Source organism: Sceloporus occidentalis, unplaced genomic scaffold (genome assembly GCF_023333645.1).
Source record: "Sceloporus occidentalis isolate IW3139 unplaced genomic scaffold, rSceOcc1.0.p SCAF_5, whole genome shotgun sequence".
Taxonomy (NCBI): Eukaryota; Metazoa; Chordata; class Lepidosauria; order Squamata; family Phrynosomatidae; genus Sceloporus; species Sceloporus occidentalis.
This window is the reverse complement of record NW_028316985.1, coordinates 133,363,605-133,384,480: the sequence shown is the minus strand read 5'-3', so window position 1 is coordinate 133,384,480 and position 20,876 is coordinate 133,363,605. Positions and strand designations below refer to the sequence as shown.

The window sequence follows — 20,876 nt, the reverse complement described above, 5'->3', positions numbered from 1 at the left end:
TAATCTCTGTCCAGCATTCAGCTGCACGCATTATCACATCCGCCCATCACTCTGACCACATCTCTCCTGTGTTGGCATCCCTTCACTGGTTCCCCCTCCTTTTCCGTATTCAGTACAAGCTCCTGCTGTCGACGTTTAAAGCACTCCATGGGCTGGCCCCTCCTTACTTATCAGACCTTCTTTCTCCTCACCTTCCCACTAGGGCCCTCTGTTCTGGTAGTCAAGGTCTGCTGTCCCAGCCCAGGATTTCCTCTGCCCCATCTTGGATTCGCCCCTTTTCACTTGCTGCCCCTCACTCCTGGAACCTTCTTCCCCCGCAAACAAGGGCCATCACTTCTTTAACCAGCTTCAAAACAGAGTTGAAGACCATCCTGTTCAGAGAAGCGGTCCCAGGCATTGCATAATTGTCGCTTGCTATTTGATGTTCTTTTGATGCCTGTTTTATCGAACCATTTCCTGTATTGCTATGTACTTTATATGTATTAGCCTACTAGCCCCACCACCTTTCCCTTCTCCTTTTGTCATGTCTTTTTAGATTGTAAGCCTGAGGGCAGGGAACCGTCTAATTAAAAAGATTGTATGTACAGCGCTGTGTAAATTTACAGCGCTTTATAAATAAAGGTTAATAATAATAATAATAATTTGTTTTGACAACCTACTAAATTGCTTATTTATAGGCTATAGTATTTTCTGTAAGCAACTTCTTGCAAATTACCTGAGAAGGTGCACTGCAGGAAAGGCCTGTAAGTTCACTTATGCGGGCTGCAGCAGTGGGGTTACTGGAACTGATGAGGACAGGAGAGCTGATTTCCATTGAGTGACGATTCTGAGATGACTGTGAGGCCTTGTTGGACATGGTAAGGGAGGTAAAGGAGTGGCGTTTTTTGGTGTTCTTCTTGGTATCGGTGTGCTTTTGAATAGAACTGCTGTGAGATGCACCAGATGTGCCTTCTCCAGAGTCTGCTGTAGAACCTGAGGGTTTGTCTAGCTCTATCAGTTGCTTTGCTGTTGTGTTAAACTACAAAACAATAAAACAATTGTAAACATTGCTATCACAGGATTAAAAGAAAAGCTAGTTGGTTAAATCATTGAATCAACTGGGTCCTCAGATGAAAAGACACATTTATTTTCAAGGTAAAGGATCATTTTCTCAGGAAGATCTACCTGCTTAAGGCATCTCTACCACAGATAATAAAGAACTGGGGGGCGAGTAGCACTGGTGGGGGAACATGTACGCTTAGAACATTTAGCTTATCATTTTCCAGAAATAATTTGAAACTATGTTTTACACTTTGTTCCCAATAATGTTTACCTAGAGCAGAGGTTCTTAACCTTTTCTTTACCATGGATCTCCCTGAAATATTTTTTGTTGCTGTGGATCTCCACCAGAAATTACTCAAGATTTTAAAAACCTAAAATGCATCAAATATTGTACCTACAATACAGCTTGACCTGGGATGGCTGGGGTAGCCTTTTGCCATGAAGGAAAGAGGCAGAGAAGGTGGGTGGGCAGAGAAAGAGGCATGGAGAGAGTAGTATGGAGAAAGAGGCAGGGATGGTGAGGCAGCCCTGGGAGCAGGAGCACAACAGAGGGGATGGTGCCCAGCAAATGAGGGAGGGAGGGAGGGAGGGAGGGAGGGAGGGGGCTCCCCTCCCTACCGCTCACCTAGGCCATCTTCCCAGCCTCCTTCCCTCTGCTGCCTTTTCCCCCAATGTGCAGCACAAGGCAGCTTGAAGCAGTTAAAAAATAACTGAAAATTTACACCATGCAAAAGTGAAGAAGCAATTAAACTATCAAAACAATTAAAACTGCTTAAAAACATAAACCATTAAAATTGTGAGAACAAATTAAATCCAGCACATATTATCATTATCAAATGTTTCTTCTGTGGTCCACTGGTACTCAAAACAAAGGCTTTCCTATGATAGGAAGAGGCTGCATAAATTTAAACTTATGGCAATGATTCTCCACTCTGATAAAGCACGTAACATATATTTGTCCAATAAAGATTTGCAGCAACATTTGCCAACTCTGCCTTTAAACAAGGTATATAGCATATCACAGGGTAACTTTAGTAAAATGAGATGGCACTTCTAAAATGCTACCCGTTCTTTGCATGGTACTATTTTCAATCAACTAGCAGTTATAATTTAAAGTTCGTCAAACCACTTTCTTGTTTTCCCTTTCCCTTTTTTCCTCAGTAAATAGGCTCCTCTTGATCCAAATCAGCACCTCTTAAGGCATTCCAAACTAGGATTCCCTAGCTCCACCTCCCTGAACATTTACCCTATTTTTATTTTCTTCCAATTATTTTCTCTCTTGTATACTTTTATCTAAGCTTAGCTTACTTTTACAAATTTCCTTTACCACTTCACATCTCCCTGCTCAGAACCATTTCTTCTTTAGAAATTTGGGATCCCTCTCTGTTCTAAATCTCCTTTTTTATCTTTATGTCACCAGAACTATCATTTTACAGTATTTTCCACCTTCTAGAAAAATGTCTATGCTGTTTCAAAGATGGTTCAGAAAAATAATGATTTGTTACCTGTGATACCTGAGATAGTAACCTGCTGTTTCTTACAGCAAAATCTTACCATCTGAGGTACAGCAATCAATTGTCCACTGTCCACTGAAATATACACAGATAAATTATTAAACTCTGATGCTCTGAAACTTTGCACACCTGGCTATAGTCAAGTTCAGAACAGCAATATCATACCTTCTGTGTTAATCCTTGGTTTTAATTTTTCTCATTTGTTTTCATAGTTTTTTCCCCAAAAATCAAGCCTAGTTTTTGGGTAGTTCAAAATATCGTGAGATAAAGGAAAGGGCTTTCCATAAATTCAAGCCCAGAAGACAAAGTTCACACTGTGATTTCAACAGAGTTTTTAAAGCTTTTTTTTTTTAAACATTATTGCTGCAGCACTTTTCAAAAGACTACAATGACAAGGCAAGTGAAGACAAGTTTCTATGAAACGTTTCTTGATTTAAAAGTATATTTAGAGACAATTATAGTCTATGGGAGAAATAAAAACTCACTATTTTTTAAGGTGATGAAACTTGGCTTTTTCCTGGTAAAAGGCAGTGTACTTAACTGTCCTCTACAATAAGATATGGAAGTGTTCAGTTGCCTTTTAAAGAATGTTTCAAGATTTTAAAACATTCAAAGGATATGGTGGGGGTGACATTAATAGAAAGGCTTCCCTCAGCAAAATCATGACTGATTTTCCTGCTTTGCTACAGTATTGACACTTGAAAAATCCGCTGTCAACTTTCTAGAATCAGCTTTTGGGTGGCACTGAGGGCTGCTGAGAAGAAAATTTTGTTGTGCTGGCTCTGCAGTGTCAACACGGCATTGCATTTAACCCTTTGAAATTAGTTCTTAGTTACTCTTAAAATTAGAAGAAAATATATGAACTTAAAATAATGAAAGCCAAATAAAACATAGATATATTAAGTAAAGAGCCAGTGTGGTGTAGTGGTTCGTTGGCTGGACTAGGACTCTGGAAGAACAGAGGGGAAATTCCCTCAGCTGTGGAAACCTGTTGGTTAACCTTGGGCAAGTCACGCTCTCTCAGCCTCAGAGAAGGCAATGCCAAATCTATACTAAATAAATCTTGCCAAGAAAACAGCATGACTGCAATAAGTTGGGAGTCAACTTGAAGGCATGTGACATCAAAGGGATATTGGATACCTTAACCACTCTTATATTGGTGCTCTCAAACTTAGCTTTATTTTCAACACTGATTTTTGTTATGTTTGAAGTTTCAAAAAAATATTGTAGTAGTATATGAATTTGTTTCAAAATCAGCTTTAAAAGTTTGCTTTCACCATAAAATCACCACTATTTGAGTCACTTATATTGCTGAACTAAACTTTCAATTATGCAAATTTTGAACAGATTAGTTTAAGTTTGTATACTTAACTATGAGATATTAAAATATAGACTCAGCTAGACTGTAATGTTTTCTATAAAAACCTGCTATCCACTGTATGATTTTTTACTAAGCCAGAACTAAAAAAAATCACGGTAGGCAAAAGTTACACATTAAAACCTGCAATTAAATCTCTTAGGCTGTGTACTCCATTCAAATTTACGAAATTAAGACTTTTAATACAACACAAAAAGAAGATAACCATTTTCACATACAGCAGTAGTAGCAATCATATAAATTTAAAGGCTGCCATTATTTTAATCATAAGCTTGCTATGACCAACAGCAGCGATGCAATGGCCTGATACAGACAGGCCAAAATAAAGCTGCTTCGGGTCACTTTGCAGGTATGCTGTTTAAATGATGCATGTGTCCTAAGAGTCTGGAAGCCATGCCAAAGCCGCGATCCAGTCCTAAAGACTGGAGCGCAGCTTTGGTGCAGCTTCCGGACTCTTAGGACACATGCATCATTTAAACAGCATACCTCCAAAGTGACCCAAAGCAGCTTTATTTTGGCAGTTTGTATAGGGCCACTATTATCAATTTGAAAGATTGGTCACATGAGGAAATACAGAAGAAATTATCTTCTTCCTCAACAATGGAAGAATGAACAAACTCAAAAAACATTTAAAGGGGTTACTGTTGCTCACGTTCCTTGATATTTCCACTGCCAATATTGAATGATGACAGCACATACATTGCATAGGCAAAAATGTCTGTGTGCCCTACTATTGAACTTGTAAGTGCTAGAATATATATTTCAGTTCACTATGAAAGGATGTTCTGAAGACTAACATTTATTATTTAATTAGATTTTTTTTTACAATTCCTATGTGTACTTATTTGCTGGAGCAAAAAAAATAGTGTGGATCACCAAGTTTGTTTTTAAGAAAACAATAATTTAGCCCAATATTAAATTTTCCATCTATTTTAAAACAAAATACATTCTATGTTAAATATTTCTAAGGTGCTCTCACCTCAACATACGAAATAGGGAATATTCCTATTTTGTCAGCCAACATCCCTTCTGCCCAATTTTCATCTACTCGTCGAATTACAGTCAAAATATCATCCTGCATTAAAAAAGAAAAGAAAAAGTAATGATGGCCCTTGGTTCTAATTAATTCATTTATTTAATTTATTCAATTTCTCTTTTCTAATTAAAGAACTATGAATACAGTTGTCTGTATGCAGAACTATTACTGGAAAAATGTTTTGCAAAACCAACATATAGCTGTTTCAAATAAAAGTGGTTCTCTACTGTATTTTCCTTTTAACTGTTAAGTTCTGGAACCACGTTGCCAACTTGTGCATACAACCCATTCTTTGAACAATAACAACGTAAGAAATATAAGTATTGGATAAGGCCTTGGTACACTGAGGTCCAAAACACACTGCAGACATACAGTAATCCACTTTGAGACTGCTTTAACTGCCATGGCTCAATACTAGGGAACTCTGGGAACTGTAGTTTTGTGAGCCATTTAGCCTTCTCTGTTAGAGATCTCTGGCGCCACAATAAACTACAGTTCCCAGGATTTCCTAGCACTGAGCCAGGGCCGTTAAAGTGGTCTCATAGTGGATTATTTCTGCAGTGTGTTTCGGACCTGAGTCCTCCAAGCCCCATGCAACTGTGCAGTATAAATTCACAAAACTGTTCCTCCACTACACAGTTTCAAAGTGAAGTAGTAGTATATACTTGCTCCTCCATATAAAAATGTGCATATTATATGGCTAATAGGAAAGGTCTAGCAAGGTATGCTTAATTACTGTGGAAATAGACACAGATTGTGAAACAAAAAAAAAATCTATTTGAAAAGTCATAAAACTAAAGAAAGGTATTTTCACAGAAGACAATCTAAAGCAGGGGTAGGCAACCTGCGGCCCGTGGGCCGGATGCAGCCCGGCGAGGCCTTGGGACCGGCCCCAGCCCGGTCCTGCCGCCGATTGCCACCGGGGCCTTTGGGGGGCAATTGTCTATTGAAGCCTCAGAAACATGTATTTATATTAACATTTTTTAAAAAAAATCAGCAAATTTTTTCGTGTGTCCTCCATTTTTTTAAAAAAAGTGTCTTCCATTTGAAAATTTTGTCCTACATTTGTCCTGGTTTATTTATATATTTAATGTTTAAAAAAATTATTTAATTATTTATTTTTTGGCTTCGGCCCCCCAGTTGTCTGAGGGACAGCAACCCGGCCCCTGGCTCAAAAAGATTGCCTACCCCTGATCTAAAGTTAATTCTAAACTGTGTTAGACTTCAGTTGGAAAGAGAAGATTCAAATTCTGGCTCTGCCAGGGACTTTATTCTCTTAATATAACCTACCCCACAGAGTTATGAAAATAATACGGGGGTGGGAGTAGAAGAAATATTTATTTATTTATTTATTTCCCGCTCTTTTCCCAGGACTGGGACTCAGAGCGGCAGGATTTAAAAAATGCTGCATGAATAATTAAATGTGATTTTAATAACTAACATTAGAAGAAATTTACCATATATACTTGACTATAATTCAACCTCATGTATAAGTTGAGGGCAGCTTTTGGGGCCAAAATTGCAGATTTTGAAATGACCCATCAATAAATCAAGGATAAAACATAGGGGCATAAAAGAAAGGATCTAAAGGATGAAACAAAGAAAAACAGTGCTAAAGAATTTACAAAATTCCAATAGGTATAACTATTTGTGTTCACACTAAAAACTGGTCGGATGAGAGAATAGAAGGGGGGGGGGGGGGAGTCAGTGCTTCCAGGACAGATTACGCTCTTGCCTTTCACCAGGGGATGGGTTCTTTTTAGATAGGAGTTAAAGTACAGTACTTACATTGGCCCGTGGATAAGTAGACTTAAGTTTTTTTAGTAAATTTTTGACTAAAATTTCTAGACTTATACATGAGTATATACAGTATTCCTTAATTCCTATTAAAATAAAAACTTTCAGAAACAGGTCAAACTAAATACTTGAAAAGAGAAAAAGAAAGAATTAAAGAAGGATTAAGTAAAGCCCTGTGCATTAATATGTCACTGACTTTCCATTTATACATTGACAACTCTTTCACTATACTTAAGACATTTACAGTAAAAAGAAACCTTGTATTTTACCTTTGAGAAGGGTAAGCAATCCTTGTCTGCTTCCTTGTCTTTAACTTCAAAATCATAAAGTGCTTTACACTGAGGTGGAGGCTGAGGTAAAGGTTTAATAATCTGGACAAAATTTGTAGGAAAAAATCCATGGATTCCATTAACTTCTCCATGATACCAATTTTCATCAACTTGCCGACGTAATATAATGATGTCACCTTTACTGAATTTAAGATCTCCAGGCTCTTTCCCCTCATAGTTATATAACGCTTTGGCACAAGGTAACTGAGGTACACCCTACAGAAAGAAGACAACATTTAAAGTCACAAACTGTAGAAGAGTTATATAAAAATCCAAACACAGGCAAGAAGAAAACAGTAGACTAGAAAGTAAAGCATCTTCAAAACTCACTTATTGACTTACCATGCAACTTTCATCCCAGATTTTTCTTTTTGTTAATAGTAATAATAATCACTACTGTCACCACTAAATACTTGAAAATCATTGTTGAGAAGAGAATGCATTGTGAATGTGTGTTCTAGCTGCTAGTCATATTTCTGGAATGAATTAGAGTCATTCCAGTTTATACTTACTCTGAAATGGTCAGCAACTCTGCTACTCTGAGCTGCAATCCCAAGTTAGCAACAAGCACAACAGAATACAGGTGAAGTGATAGCACTATGCACTTCCAAATTTAATTTCCAAACTTTAGGGTTATATCTCAGCAAAAGTAAATTTTTTTCTTCTGACATATTTGGCAGAGGCTTGTCTCTTCTTAGGTTGCATTGTTAAGTCTGTCTCACTGAAGTAAATGTGATGTAAAATTTATGTTAAAAAAAAACCCAAAAATGTGTATACCTACCTCCTGGAACCTGTTCTGTTTTACCTTTATACACATACACACACACACACAGAATTTAAAATCTGCCCAAAATTTAAATTAAAATCTGCCCACTTTTTTTGGGGGGGGGGCTAATGCAACAGTATTAGATCCAAAGGATACTAAACCAGTTCAAAAAACCAACAGCATTTAGGGACTTGCTACTGGTGGCAGGAGAACTGCCAGTAGTTCCCTTTCAACCACAGATTTCTTCACAGATGGGCACATTCATCAAATTATAACTCTCCCTTCAGCAGCCCATATTTGCTTGGGGATAGGGTTACAATCTCAACTGTGGGAGTGCTCAACTGCATGGGAAAGGGCCGGCGAATCAAGCTAGTTTTAGATGATGAATGGTAAAACCCCATTTTAACCCCCCCCCCGAAGACCCCAATACTGCCTTCTCAAGCCCTTTATTGAATAAAGTGTGTGCATGTGACAGAATTCTTTTATATATTATCCAACCAAACTTTGTTACACCATTACTATTCTGGATTATTCTAACTGCTTTCTTTTAATTTTTTGATAATTTAGATACTCTTATTTTAACTGCATCCCACAATAGTGAAACTATATTAATTAAATTACAAACACAAACACACACACACACACACACACACATTTTTATTGCACATGCTGGACTTGAAAAGGAGCCAGGAGGTCCATAATCCTTTGCCATTGTGAAGTTACTCTTTCCTTACATGTGTTTATGAGTGTCACTGGCAAAAGACAGATAAAATATGACAACCAGATGTTGGAACACACAGAATATGAACTTTTCAATTTATAGTTTAAGGAAGAAAAAAAATTAAAATTCAATGAAAAAATATATCAAGGGTAGACAATGGTAAAGATAACATGTTTTTAATAAGCTTTCTTATAGCTATTTATTTTATTTATGCATTTTATTTGCTTGTTAAAATATTCAAAGCAACTGACAAAACTAAAACCTGTAGTCAATAAAATTAGTTAAAATGTAAATGCATGAAAATTATAACTGTCCCCAAACACTAACTAGCATACAGCAGTAACCGAGAACCACACAACACCCCTGACAAAAGTATACCAGTGTCCAGAGTTGAAATGGAGGCGTACTGTTTGCCTGTTATTTTGAACGTGCTCAGGGAGATTCATTCTCCTCATCATATAGAAAGACAGTCACCTTTTAAAAACATTTTTACTGTTGGAAAGGTATGAAAAATATTCAGACATATTCCTTTTTTCTAACCAAAATGAGCCCTTCTCTGCGTTTAGGAAAATATTCTGCTTGTTGGCTAAAACCTATTTAAGGGATGCAGTGGCTCAGTGGTTAAGACTTGGGCTCTGTGCGGGCCCAGATCTGCCACCTGTGCCGTGTGTTGTGCTGCCGCCTGGAGCTGCCCTTGCCACATGCCACATTCTGACAACTGGAAGATCGGAAGGTTGGCAATTCGAGGCCCGAATGCTGCATGATAGGGTGAGCTCCTGTCACTAGTCCCAGCTTCTGCCAACCTTGCAGTTGGAAAGCATGCAAATGCAACTGGATAATTGGGTACCATTTCAGTGGGAAGGTAACAGCATTCAGTGCAGTCATGCTGGCCACATGACCATCAGATAAGTCTTTGGACAATGCTGGCTCTTTGGCTTAGTAAAGGAGATGACCATCGACCCTTACAGTTTGTTACGACTAGACCTTCATGTCAAGGGACTACCTTTACCTTTATTGGCTAAAACATCTTGAATTTAAAAGGGCATGCCAGCTAACCATCTATGCTTGTCATTTGGACAGTTTTGATCCATTCTTTGCTAAACAGTCCAGGGGAGCATTTAGGCATAGACTTGGGAAAGAAACTGTTCCTGGATTTAATGACAGACCTGGGTGTCAGTATATTCAGACATCACTCTCCAGACTGATGGACAATAACTTGTAGTAGCTGTAATGGAGGTTACTGTAAGTAGGACTTGGGAGTACAGATATGAAGGAACTAGACAAGATCTAGAAGTATAAAAATGTATCATTGAATACTAAAGTCAGAATGGGGCTTGCTGTAGTATTCCCAGCTTCTATGTATAGTTGTGCCACCAGAAGCCCTGGTGGCACAATGGTTAAATGCCTGTACTGCAGCCACTCACTTACAAACCGTACGGTTGCGAGTTCAATACCAGCAAAAAGGCTCAAGCTCGACTCAGGCTTGCATCCTTTCGAGGTCGCTAAAATGAGTACCCAAATTGTTGGGGGCAATTAGCTTACACTTTGTAAACCACTTAGGGAGTGCTTAAGTGCACTGATAAGCGGTACAGAAATGTACTTGCTATTAATAATGATGATGATGATAATAATAATAATAATAATAAATTTTATTTATGTTTCCCTGCCTCTCCCATTGGATCGAAGTGGGGTTACAGACTAAAAAACCATTACAAAATTGTTATAAAATATAAAACAGTAGAAAAATACAATCTCTATTAATACTTGCTCAGAACATATTACATACATATCCAGGGTAAGGCAGAGGATCTATAACAGCCAGCATGAGTAACTTTATTCTTCAGGGGGAAAAGCTTGACGAAAGAGAACGGTTTTGAGTCTCTTTTTTAATGTATCCAGGGGGGTCGTGAGACACAGCTCTTGGGAAGACTGTTCCAAATCCGTGGGGCTGCTATTGAAAAGGCCATCTGGGATGTGGAAACATATTTGGAGGATGGTACTACCAACAGATTCTTCCCAGATGTTCTGAGTGTGCAGGGCGGATCATATGGGGAGATGTGGTCCCTCAAGTAACTCGGGCCCAAGCCATGTAGGGCTTTATAGGTAATAACCAACACCTTGTACTGTGCTCGGAAGCGAATAGGCAGCCAGTGAAGATCTTTCAAAATAGGTGTTATATGGTCAAACCTGGATACACCAGTGACCAATCTGGCTGCCATATTTTGTACCAACTGAAGCTTCCGGGCTTGATACAAGGGTAGCCCCATGTAGAGTGCATTACAGAAATCTAAGCGAAAGGTTACCAGAGGGTGTACCACTGTTTCAAGGTCCCTTTGGCCTAGGTAGGGTCGCAGTTGGTGTATCAACCAAAGTTGATAGCAAGCACTTCTGACCGTTGCATCTACTTGAGATGTCAACTGCAAGGACGAGTCCAGAAGTACTCCTAAACTGCAGACTTCGTCCTTTAGGAGAAGTGTGACCCCATCCAGGACAGGTTGATAAATTTCCTTCCCCGGACCTGGGGAACCTATCACAAGTACTTCCGTTTCTGTTAAAGTGCCGGTGTCAAGATCGGCCCTTATCCGAGAGATTTTATCTGCAAAAAAGTTGTTAAAATCATCACAGCAGGCCTTAGTTGGTTCTAAAATAGGGTTCAAAGTGAGAGGAAGCTGGGTCAGCTCCCTCACCACCCTGAACAGCTCTGCTGGACGAGACTCTGCAGACGCAGTACATGCAGCACAGAAAGAATTCTTTGCTGCACCTATTGCCACTCCATAGGTCTTCAAAAGAGCCTGATGAAGTGTCTTGTTGGATAAGTGCCGATGTTTCCGCCAGCTGCGCTCTAGTTGTTGCGCGGCCCGCTTCATTTCCCGGAGCTCTTCTGTATACCAGGGTATTGGAAGCGGGCCGGAAAGGACGCTTAGGTGCGATACTGTGTATAGCCCTGGAGAGATCATTATCCCAGATGTCAGTCAGGGCATCAACAGAGTCGCCGTCAAATCCAACCAACAACCCCTCTAGGGCTTCTTGGAACCTTTTGGGTTCCATCAGCCTTCGAGGGTGGACCATTTGAATAGGTCCTCCACCCCCGGGGGGGACTTGGGTAGACGCTCTAAGTCGCACTTTGACCAGGAAGTGGTCCGTCCATGATAGAGCAAAGGTACTACACACCTCTGCCCATGGATTATCCCACTCCGTACTAAAGACAACATCAAGAGTATTACCTGCGCAATGCATTGGCCCCTTGACTAATTGAGACAGGCCCATGGCCATCATTGCGATTGTGAAAGCTGGACAGTAAAGATAACTGATAGGAAAAAGATCAAAAGATCAACTTGTCTGAAATGTGGTACTGGAGAAGTTCTATGGATACTGTGGGCTGTTAGCCTGAACTCTCCCTAGAAGCCAAGATGACCTGAGACTGTTGTACTTTGGCCGTATTATGAGAAGACATGACTCACTAGAATGGACCATTATGCTTAGTAAGGCTGGAGGCAAAAGGAAAAGAAGAAGACCAGATTACAGATGAACAGACTCAATCAAAGAAATCACAGTTCTGAGTCTGCAAGACTTGAGCAGGATGCTTGGATAAGGTGACCTGGGTGTCTCTCAGTCATGAGGTCACCATAGGTCGAAGTTGATTTGATCACGTATAACAACAACAACAACATAAATTAAAAAATATAAGGGCAATACAAAATTGTAAAATAACCTGAAGGATAGTTACTGAAGGATACAGCAGCAGTCATCCTCTGAAATATATCCAGTTGTAAAAGTGGTATTTCTTGATGTAAGCCTTCAAGTTGTTTCTGATTTATGGAGACCGTAACAAAAACCAATAACAGGATTTTCCTGTCAAAATCTGTTGGGGAGGGGTTGCCTTTGCGTACCTCTAAGGCTGAGAGAGTGTGACTTGCCCAAGGTCACCCAATGGATTTTGCTGGCCAAGCAGGGAATCAAACTCTGGTAATCAGTGTCAATGCAAATGCAACACTCAAACCATTACACTGCATACGCTCTCTTAAAAATGGTATTACAGTGCACCCACGTCATAAGTGGGCGCCCTATACATGGCTTTCAGCTTATGCTGAAAGCTGTGTGACAAGGAGGAAATGATGTGCATGCCGCCACACCCGAGCCCCTTTAGTTTCAATGGGGCTCGAGCGTATGTAAAATTTATCTTATCTGGGGCGGGGGGGGGGAAACGGATCCCCTGCATAAGACAAGGGCATACTGTACTGCAAAGTAATGATATCAAATATATTTGGTTCTCCACTGTGCGGCTGCAAATACATTGCTCAACTGTAGCAACAAAATGAATAATGAACACACAGTTCCAAACAACTAAGCTTGTCTGGCCATGTGAGGTACCAGTATAGTTAGAAGACCATACTCTAGGATCACAATGTAGTGCTTCTCAGACTTTATAAAATGGAGCTCTCTTGTAAAGTAGCACAATTAATTTAGTATGCAATTGTTCCTCCAATTTCCAAGCTTTCTTTTTTTCTCCTCTACCACAACATTATCAGTACTGAATAAAATTATGTTTCATTTAAAAATTTTCATATTAATACAGCGGTCCCTTGTAATCCGCTGAAGTTTGGTTCCAGGACCTCTTGTGGATACCAAAATCTGTGGATACTCAAGTTCCATTAAATACAAAAAGCACAGTAAGATAGTGTCCCTTGTATAAAATGGCAAAGTCTAGGTTTGCTTTTGGGAATTTATATATTTTTCAAATATTTTCAAACCATGGATGCTAGAATCCATGGGGAAAAAATCTGTGGATATGGGGGACTGACTGTACTGCTAAATAGAGGAATTATCCATCCTGGTAGAATTTAAGAGATGGAAGAGTCAACATGTCCATTAAAGGAAGTACACAACTGAAAGAAAGGGGAAAAAAGGCCCCTGGCAATGATTTTCACAAACTAAGCCCTCATTGTGTTCCAGCAAACCATTAGGTTTAAACCTCTAGGTCAGTTCCATCCACAGTTTGAGAAACAGTGCCCCAATCTACTCTTCTTCCAAAAAGCCTTAGAGCAGCTTGCAGTAGTATAAATGATGTGTGTATATGAATATGAGTGAGAAAGGTGGAGAGAGGAGAATAAAAAATAAATTCAAATTATTTATATTTCCAGATTATTTCCATACCAATTCAATTATTTACTGAGGGTCAGAGTTCCACACTATTCTACAGTGAAGATTAACATCATAAAACCAGTCTGAATAATTGGTATCCAGTATCTGCATACATATTTGGAGAGCTGTTCCTGGATCAAATGACAGAGCAAGGTGCAACATTATACTGGTTCTATGCTCTCCTGTGTGCTTTTTCTTTAGTTATCTTAACCACTATTAAAGCTTTTTGTTTGTACTGACCTAGAATCTGAAACTGATTTCTGAAACTTGGTTGGCATATCAGGTTATGTTCAGTGTCGATGCCAACCTTAACTATTGTTATGACTGGTGGTATACAAGTGACAGCTCATGCTTCTGTGGTCTGATTGTGATCTTTTAACCACTGTTAAGAGACTGGGGCTCACTGTATTGAACAGAAAATTAATGTTTAAAATAGGCAAGGCATTTTAAAAGAAAGAGCCACTAAAGAAAACAGTAAACATACAAAATTAGGATATGCTCTCCTGTACGGGTATCACCTAGCAAGGGCTTCAATTTTAGCTGTACTATTCTCATTTGTTGTTGTTGTTGTTGTGTGCTGTCATGTTGGCTTTGACTTATGATGACCCTGTGAATGAGAGAACTCCAAAAGACCTAATTAATTTAGGAAGATAAAAGAAGACTTCAGATGTACAGAAGAGCTTGAGCACTCTGCCCCTCCCTCCCTCCCAAATTTTTCATCTCCTTCATATACAGTATATGTAATTTTTCTGAAGTGCTCGTGTTTGAAAAGGAAACTGTGATCTGGCACATGAGCTGCTGCTTGCAGAGATAGAGGAAAAACTGAAGGGAATTCTTTTGGGTATACAGAGCCATATGCTACTCTAAATCAGGCCCATGGAATGCCTACCTGTGAATGTAATACAAAAGTATTCTGACCTGCTATTTTAACACTCCATTACATTTTCAGAGCTGGTAATGAAAATGAATTTCTAAAAGCAAGCAGCATCATGACATTAGACAACTATCTGCATATTAACATTTCAATTTTCTGTAAATTCAAGTTGCCACTGGAAAATGTAACTGAGATGCTATACTTAAAAACATAATAAATGAAAACGTACAGTTGGTTCTTTCAGCCACCTGATATCAAGGCTTGAATTACATACTAAAGTTTCCTTAAGCTATCATCTTAAAAAGACAGCAAATTTTTTCCATTTTGAACTTATGAGATAGTTTGGTTTTTTAAAAACTAGATTTATTTAGTGACAGGAAACTTTTTTTCTTAAGAGTACAAGAAAATGTTCGCGCAGCAGCTTTTACGATTCTACAGACAATAGCAACCACTGTCCAGAGTTGAAACGACCTTTGCACCACCACCTACTTTGTTTCTCTTTGGAATGCCATTCATCCTTTTTGAAACACAATTCAACTCATTATTGTTTTATTTCCTCCTGCTGCATTTTTCCTACTGGCAGAGAAGGGAGGGCGAATGTCACTGTACAAAAATAGGTTTTTATCTTCTTCAGGAAGGACAAGCAAGGACAATTATGTTGAATGTCACACATTGCTGATGCCTGCAAGGCCCAAACGGTGATGGAGGAATAAAAACCAGCCAGTATACAGTATTACTTGTTACAGTGGGCCCTTGGTATCCGCTGGGGTTTAGTTCCAGCCCCCGCCCCCCAGATACCAAAATCCATGGATGATCAAGTCCTATTATATAGAGTGGTGCAGTAGTAAAATGATGTACTTTATATAAAACAGCAAAATCAAGGTTTGATTTTTGGAAATTTGGGGGGGGGAGGGATATTTTCATGCCATGGATGGTTGAATCCATGGATACAGAATCTGTGGATACAAAGCACCAACTGTACTTTCCTAACCAGTGATGCTCTTGTCAAATAACCAATAATGGGGTTTTCTTGGCAAGATTTGTTCAGAAAGCTTTGCCACTGCCATACCCTGAAACTGAGAGCATGTAGCTTGTCCAAGGTCAGTCAGTGAGTTTCATGGCTAAGCAGGGAATTGAACCCTGGTTTCCAGAGTCGTACTCCAGCACTCTAACCACTATGCTACACTTGTATATAGGGACCATCTAATCTGCAGAGACTATCCTGTAAGGTCCATACAATGTGTTGTTTTCAGAACAAATCACACGTAGCATGCAGCACCTTCTCTTGACAATTAAAGATGATGGATAAAAATAAATACCCTTCCTATTTGAGAAAACCTGCAACAGTAGGAGATACCAGGTTACAAAATTTTGTAATCAGAAGTTCATAAGTGAGCAAGATGGCCAAAACTGTTACTTAATCAACTAAATGCTGCTCCTTGACTCACTAGAAAATGAGGGCTCATCATTTATTTCAGATGAAACTATTAAAAACCCTTATGAAACAAACATTAAAGAATATGTCAGCCACATATGCTGGCTAAAGGCCAGGAAGAAACTCTTCTAGAACATGGCCACATAGCCCGAAAAACCCACAAAAAACTATGGATGCCAGCCATGGAAGCCTTCAACTTCACATTAAAGAATATGCTTTTTCATGTGCACAGCATTACAGAGAAATTCCAAGGTACAGTCGTCCCTTCCAATTTGCACGGGATCCGTTCTGCACACACACACACACACACACACATGAATCACGAAAATCGCCAATATTGAAGCTCCATTCCATTAGTTACAATGGGAGGCGCCTGTGTGCAGTGCTGCATGCACGCCTCAAACATGTGCACCATTATGTCCCTCCGGACTTGCTATCCGCAAAAGACCGAGTGATATGAAAGGCAAGACTGCAAATTGGGAGGGACAACTGTACTTTAAAAGAAAGTTAAGTTTTTACATCCAGAAGAAAGGATTTAACCTTGGCATTGTGAATGATCTCATTGGCACACAAATAGTTTGTTAATGACTCAACTGTATACAAAGCACACTCAAAAAGGTAGGGAGAGGAGAGTACACACCTCTGAGTTCTTTATTTTGCCCATGGTGATCTTACAGTTCATGTTTTTATTTTCATTATATATCTCTTTTTTTCTTCCTAAGTTGCATTTTATTTTCTAGGCAGTGACAACATCAGGAACTGATTACTTGTGGGAGGTTTAAATGACATATATTTACAGAGAAACTACAGCCAATGACATAATAGAGTTTTTAGCACAGTGGAAAAATGGAATTAATAAATATATTTATTCATTAAATACTGTAAAATATTTATATCATGTCCTTCACTGCCCTTTTGTGCTTTGAGTGATCTTTATTATGGTCACATGACCCAATCAATTTGAAATAAATAACAAATAAATTAACAATGGGCCTGAACAGAACAGACAGGCTAAAATAAAGCTGCATTGGGTCACTTTGGAGGTATGCTGTTTAAATGATGCATGCATCCTAAGAGTCCGAAAGCCGTGCCAAAGCCACACTCCAGTCCTAAACAAGGACTAGAGAGCAGCTTTGGCGCAGCTTCTAGCCTCTTAAAATGAATGTGTCATTGAAACAGCATACCTCCAAAGTGATCCAAAGCAGCTTTATTTTGCCCTGTCTGTTCGGCCCCAATAAAATCAGATTTACTCCATACAGTTTCTTGAACTTTTACATACTTAGCAATTAAAATAAATTAGTTACCCATTTGATTATATATAGAACCTTATCTGATAAATCATAGATAATCAACCTCTCATCTAAGTGCTCTGGAAAACTAATCAAGAGAGAGTAAATCACTTCATGTCTTACCTCACAAATAGTGCCACTTTATAAAAGTGTATGTAAATTCCAGGATTACCTAGGCAGTTTATCTTGAAAGAGAATTTTCAAAAATCTGCCCTAGAAACCTGCTATAGCTATTTTCTTCACAGGGGGCAAATAATCAATACATTACAAGCTATATCTTTAAAACAGAACTCTGTGAACCTGGTTGCTATGACTCACAGTGATGTACTCTATATATATCATCCTGTTGACACCATCCCATCCCACCAGAGTATAAAGAATTAAAACTGAGATAAAGAAATAAGGCTGCAAAAACTGATCAGCAGCTTGGGGGATCAACTCCCAAACAGAAGAAGCAGGGAACTTTTCAAATCTGAGAATACACTCAGTGTTCAAGTTTCCTCTCTACTTTCTTTTGGTATGGTAATGGAAAAGTTTCAGGGCAATAGGTCACAGATCTTGAAGTCCGGTGGTAGGGGTGCTTCTCAACTTGCTATCTGAAGAGGCCATGTTGAATCAATGCCCTGGATTCATATTTAATCATCTTATACTTATTCACCAGTTGTGGTCCCATCTAGAACATCCAAATCTAGCCTCAAAATACTCAGTACTAGTTACCTCCAGACTAGATTACTACAACATGCTATTTGTGAGACTGTCTCTGAAAATGGTTCAGAAGCTTGAACTGGAGCTCAGTGTGGCTGCCTACAAGCTGGTGCATCATAAACCTATTCTGGATGTATTTGCACAAACTTCACTTGCTGTTTCTTCACTTTTAAGTTCAATTCTAAGTAGTTATTAACATTCAAAGCTCTAAATGGTTAGCCCCATGTTATATAAAAAGACCACTTTCATATATATATATAAAAAGACCACTTTCATATATATATATACTGCTTTCATCCTGCCACATGCCTGAGATCTTACTCTGGGGGCTCTGTTTGCAGTGGCATCACTAGGCTTGGTGTCACCCAGTGTGGTAACTCATGGTGTCACACATCCCCTGCCATGGTCTTCCTCCTATACTACTAATGTTATTCACAAATCATAATTCATGTGTATCACTGAATGTAATGACAATAGTTGTGACAAACTAGCAAAATTAAAATTACACCTTTAAATTACAGTATCATACACACAGCCTAAATGTATTTACAAATACATCATTTCATGTGGTTAAAGTCAAAATCTAGTAAAATGTGTTGTTTTTAAAGAAAATTTTAAAAGAATATATTTTAATTAATTAATTATTTTAAAAAAAACAAAACTCGGGGCTCCCCTTTTTCCTCCCACTAAGCCTCAGCTCATTCACAAAATCTCTTCAGCATTTTAAAATGCCGTAGCCCATTTCTGCCAAAAGGCAGATGTTTGGAGGGCAAAGGTGTCACCTAGTACAGTCCACACTCCTCTAGTGATGCTAGTGTCTGTTTGTGTACTTACCTATAAGATCAGTTAGATAATTGCACATATGGGACAATGCAGTCTGATGGCTCTTCAGCTTTGGTGGCTTTGAATTGTCCTTCCTATGGAAGGAATTTTTCCTCCACTATTTATTATGTGATCCTAGACCAATTTATTTGAAGAGATTGCTTTTAATTAACATGGAAATGGTTCATAGTCTTATATGCTAAAAACTATTGATATCATCTTTCTTCCTGCATATGGTTGCCTAATATCTTAAAAAACAGGTTTTTTTTATTTTTGAGAAAACAGTCCTAAATACCAGCTTATAAATCTCTTGAACAATCAACAAATAGTTGTAGAAATTACTCCATTAAGGGTAAATGCAATAGAACAAAATAGTGCTACATCTCAAATCCTTTCTTCATGTAATTAAAGATTCCACGCAACCTGAAGTGGGTCCTGAGGGGGGGGGGACCTGTTTGACTTGCTGAAACTTTGCAATACTGTTAGGGAACTTTCCAATGTACTAGCTAGTGCTTTAGAGCAAAGAGAGCCTGCATTCAAAGTGATGTTATCTTGCTGCAACCTGAAGTCGGTGAGCTACAAAACAACAATGGTTTGGAGAAAAGATTTTGGTTCAGTTATGCTTTCCTCTTTATATGATCATTCCTGTTAAAACATTCTATTTAAGATTTACACTAAACAAATTCTTGAGCAATACAGAAACCATCAGCTGCAAACCTAGTTTCATGTCACTTGACATTTTATTTACAAATGGACATTTTCCTCCCACAACTGTTCTAGAGAACAAATAAGTTTTGTAAAACAAGTTTATTCTTCTACACTAAAGCCTAGAATCTTATAAAACATTAGTAGATTAAACATATGGGAAAGATTTGAACAGTGATTAGTAAGGTAATGGAAATGAAATATGGAACACATAGCTTGTGCCAATTAAATCAAACCTTTCAATTATGCAAATAAACACAGTAATCATCTACAGCAGCTTTAATTGATAGTATCACAGACATCCAAGAATAGTTAATTTAATTAACATTTTTTCAGGAATTGGCCCATGAATTAATTCAGAAGTACAGAAATGAACTCGATATATATAATTCATTGATCTTATGCTATACCCTTCCTTTGAAGTTCTCATGTTAAAAATGGTCACTTGCAGGTCAGCAACACCAGAAGGATGCAAGTATTTCAGTTTTTTAATATCTCTCTCTCTGGCTTTGCTTCGCGAACGAAGATTCAGGAAGGACTCATCCTGCGCTTTGTATAAGCGCGTTGGTGACTAAAAAGGCCAATCCAGGCCAAACAGGTCCGGTTGCAGAAAGCACAGCGGAAAGTCTCTTTGGGTGATGTTTCCAGGTTGCGGTTCTTTCTGTTCAGTATATAAGAGTAATTCCTGTTCAGAAGTCCACATTATAAAGATGCCATCATTATTTCTCAGTACCACTCACTGGACATATTTTTAGCTCTACATTTAACAACTAACAGTGTACATGCAATTTAAATGTTTATAGTTAATCATTAATCTTTATAGAACATGGCATCCAATTAAAGGTAAGTTAATGGCACTATCCTTTCTGAGAAACAGCAATCTGTCAAAGCCAAAGCAGAAAGTCCACTGCATGGTGCAGTTTCAAGGCAGGGTCTCTCAAAGTTCAGGAACCTGTCTGAACATTACTGGGATGAAGTCCAAATCCAATAATATTTTGGAGCTCACACTCCTCCCTCCAGACATCTTTATCATAAAGGCAAAGTAATATCTGATCCAAGCTGTTCTTCAACTTTTTGAGTGCCAAGATATCCACTGCTGTCTTCATCTTATTAAACATCAGGAGACACCATTTCACAAGTAAATGTAATAAATCTTGGATCACACAACCTTTCCTCCCTTTGATATCCAAGAACAACAGCATGTAATGTGGATAATAGTTGAAGGGGGCTATTGACCTCGAGTGTCATTTTTAGCAGAAAGATCTAATAAATATAAAATAAATATTAAGGGCTGTCAATGGATTAACTTTTTATCATTTGAC

General features: G+C 38.6%; 1 protein-coding gene across 3 annotated transcripts in view; it reads right to left on the bottom strand.

The window, feature by feature from the left end:
• Positions 1–20,876, bottom strand: part of LOC149312845 (E3 ubiquitin-protein ligase SH3RF1-like) — a 74,441-nt gene that overhangs the window by 29,550 nt on the left and 24,015 nt on the right. For all 3 annotated transcript variants that reach the window (XM_089525515.1, XM_089525517.1, XM_089525516.1), the window contains 3 exons: positions 7,036–7,311; positions 4,913–5,008; positions 716–1,018 (listed from right to left, as the gene is read on the bottom strand). In XM_089525515.1, the coding sequence (XP_089381641.1) occupies positions 716–1,018; positions 4,913–5,008; positions 7,036–7,311 (675 nt within the window). The remainder of the gene's footprint in view (positions 1–715; positions 1,019–4,912; positions 5,009–7,035; positions 7,312–20,876) is intronic.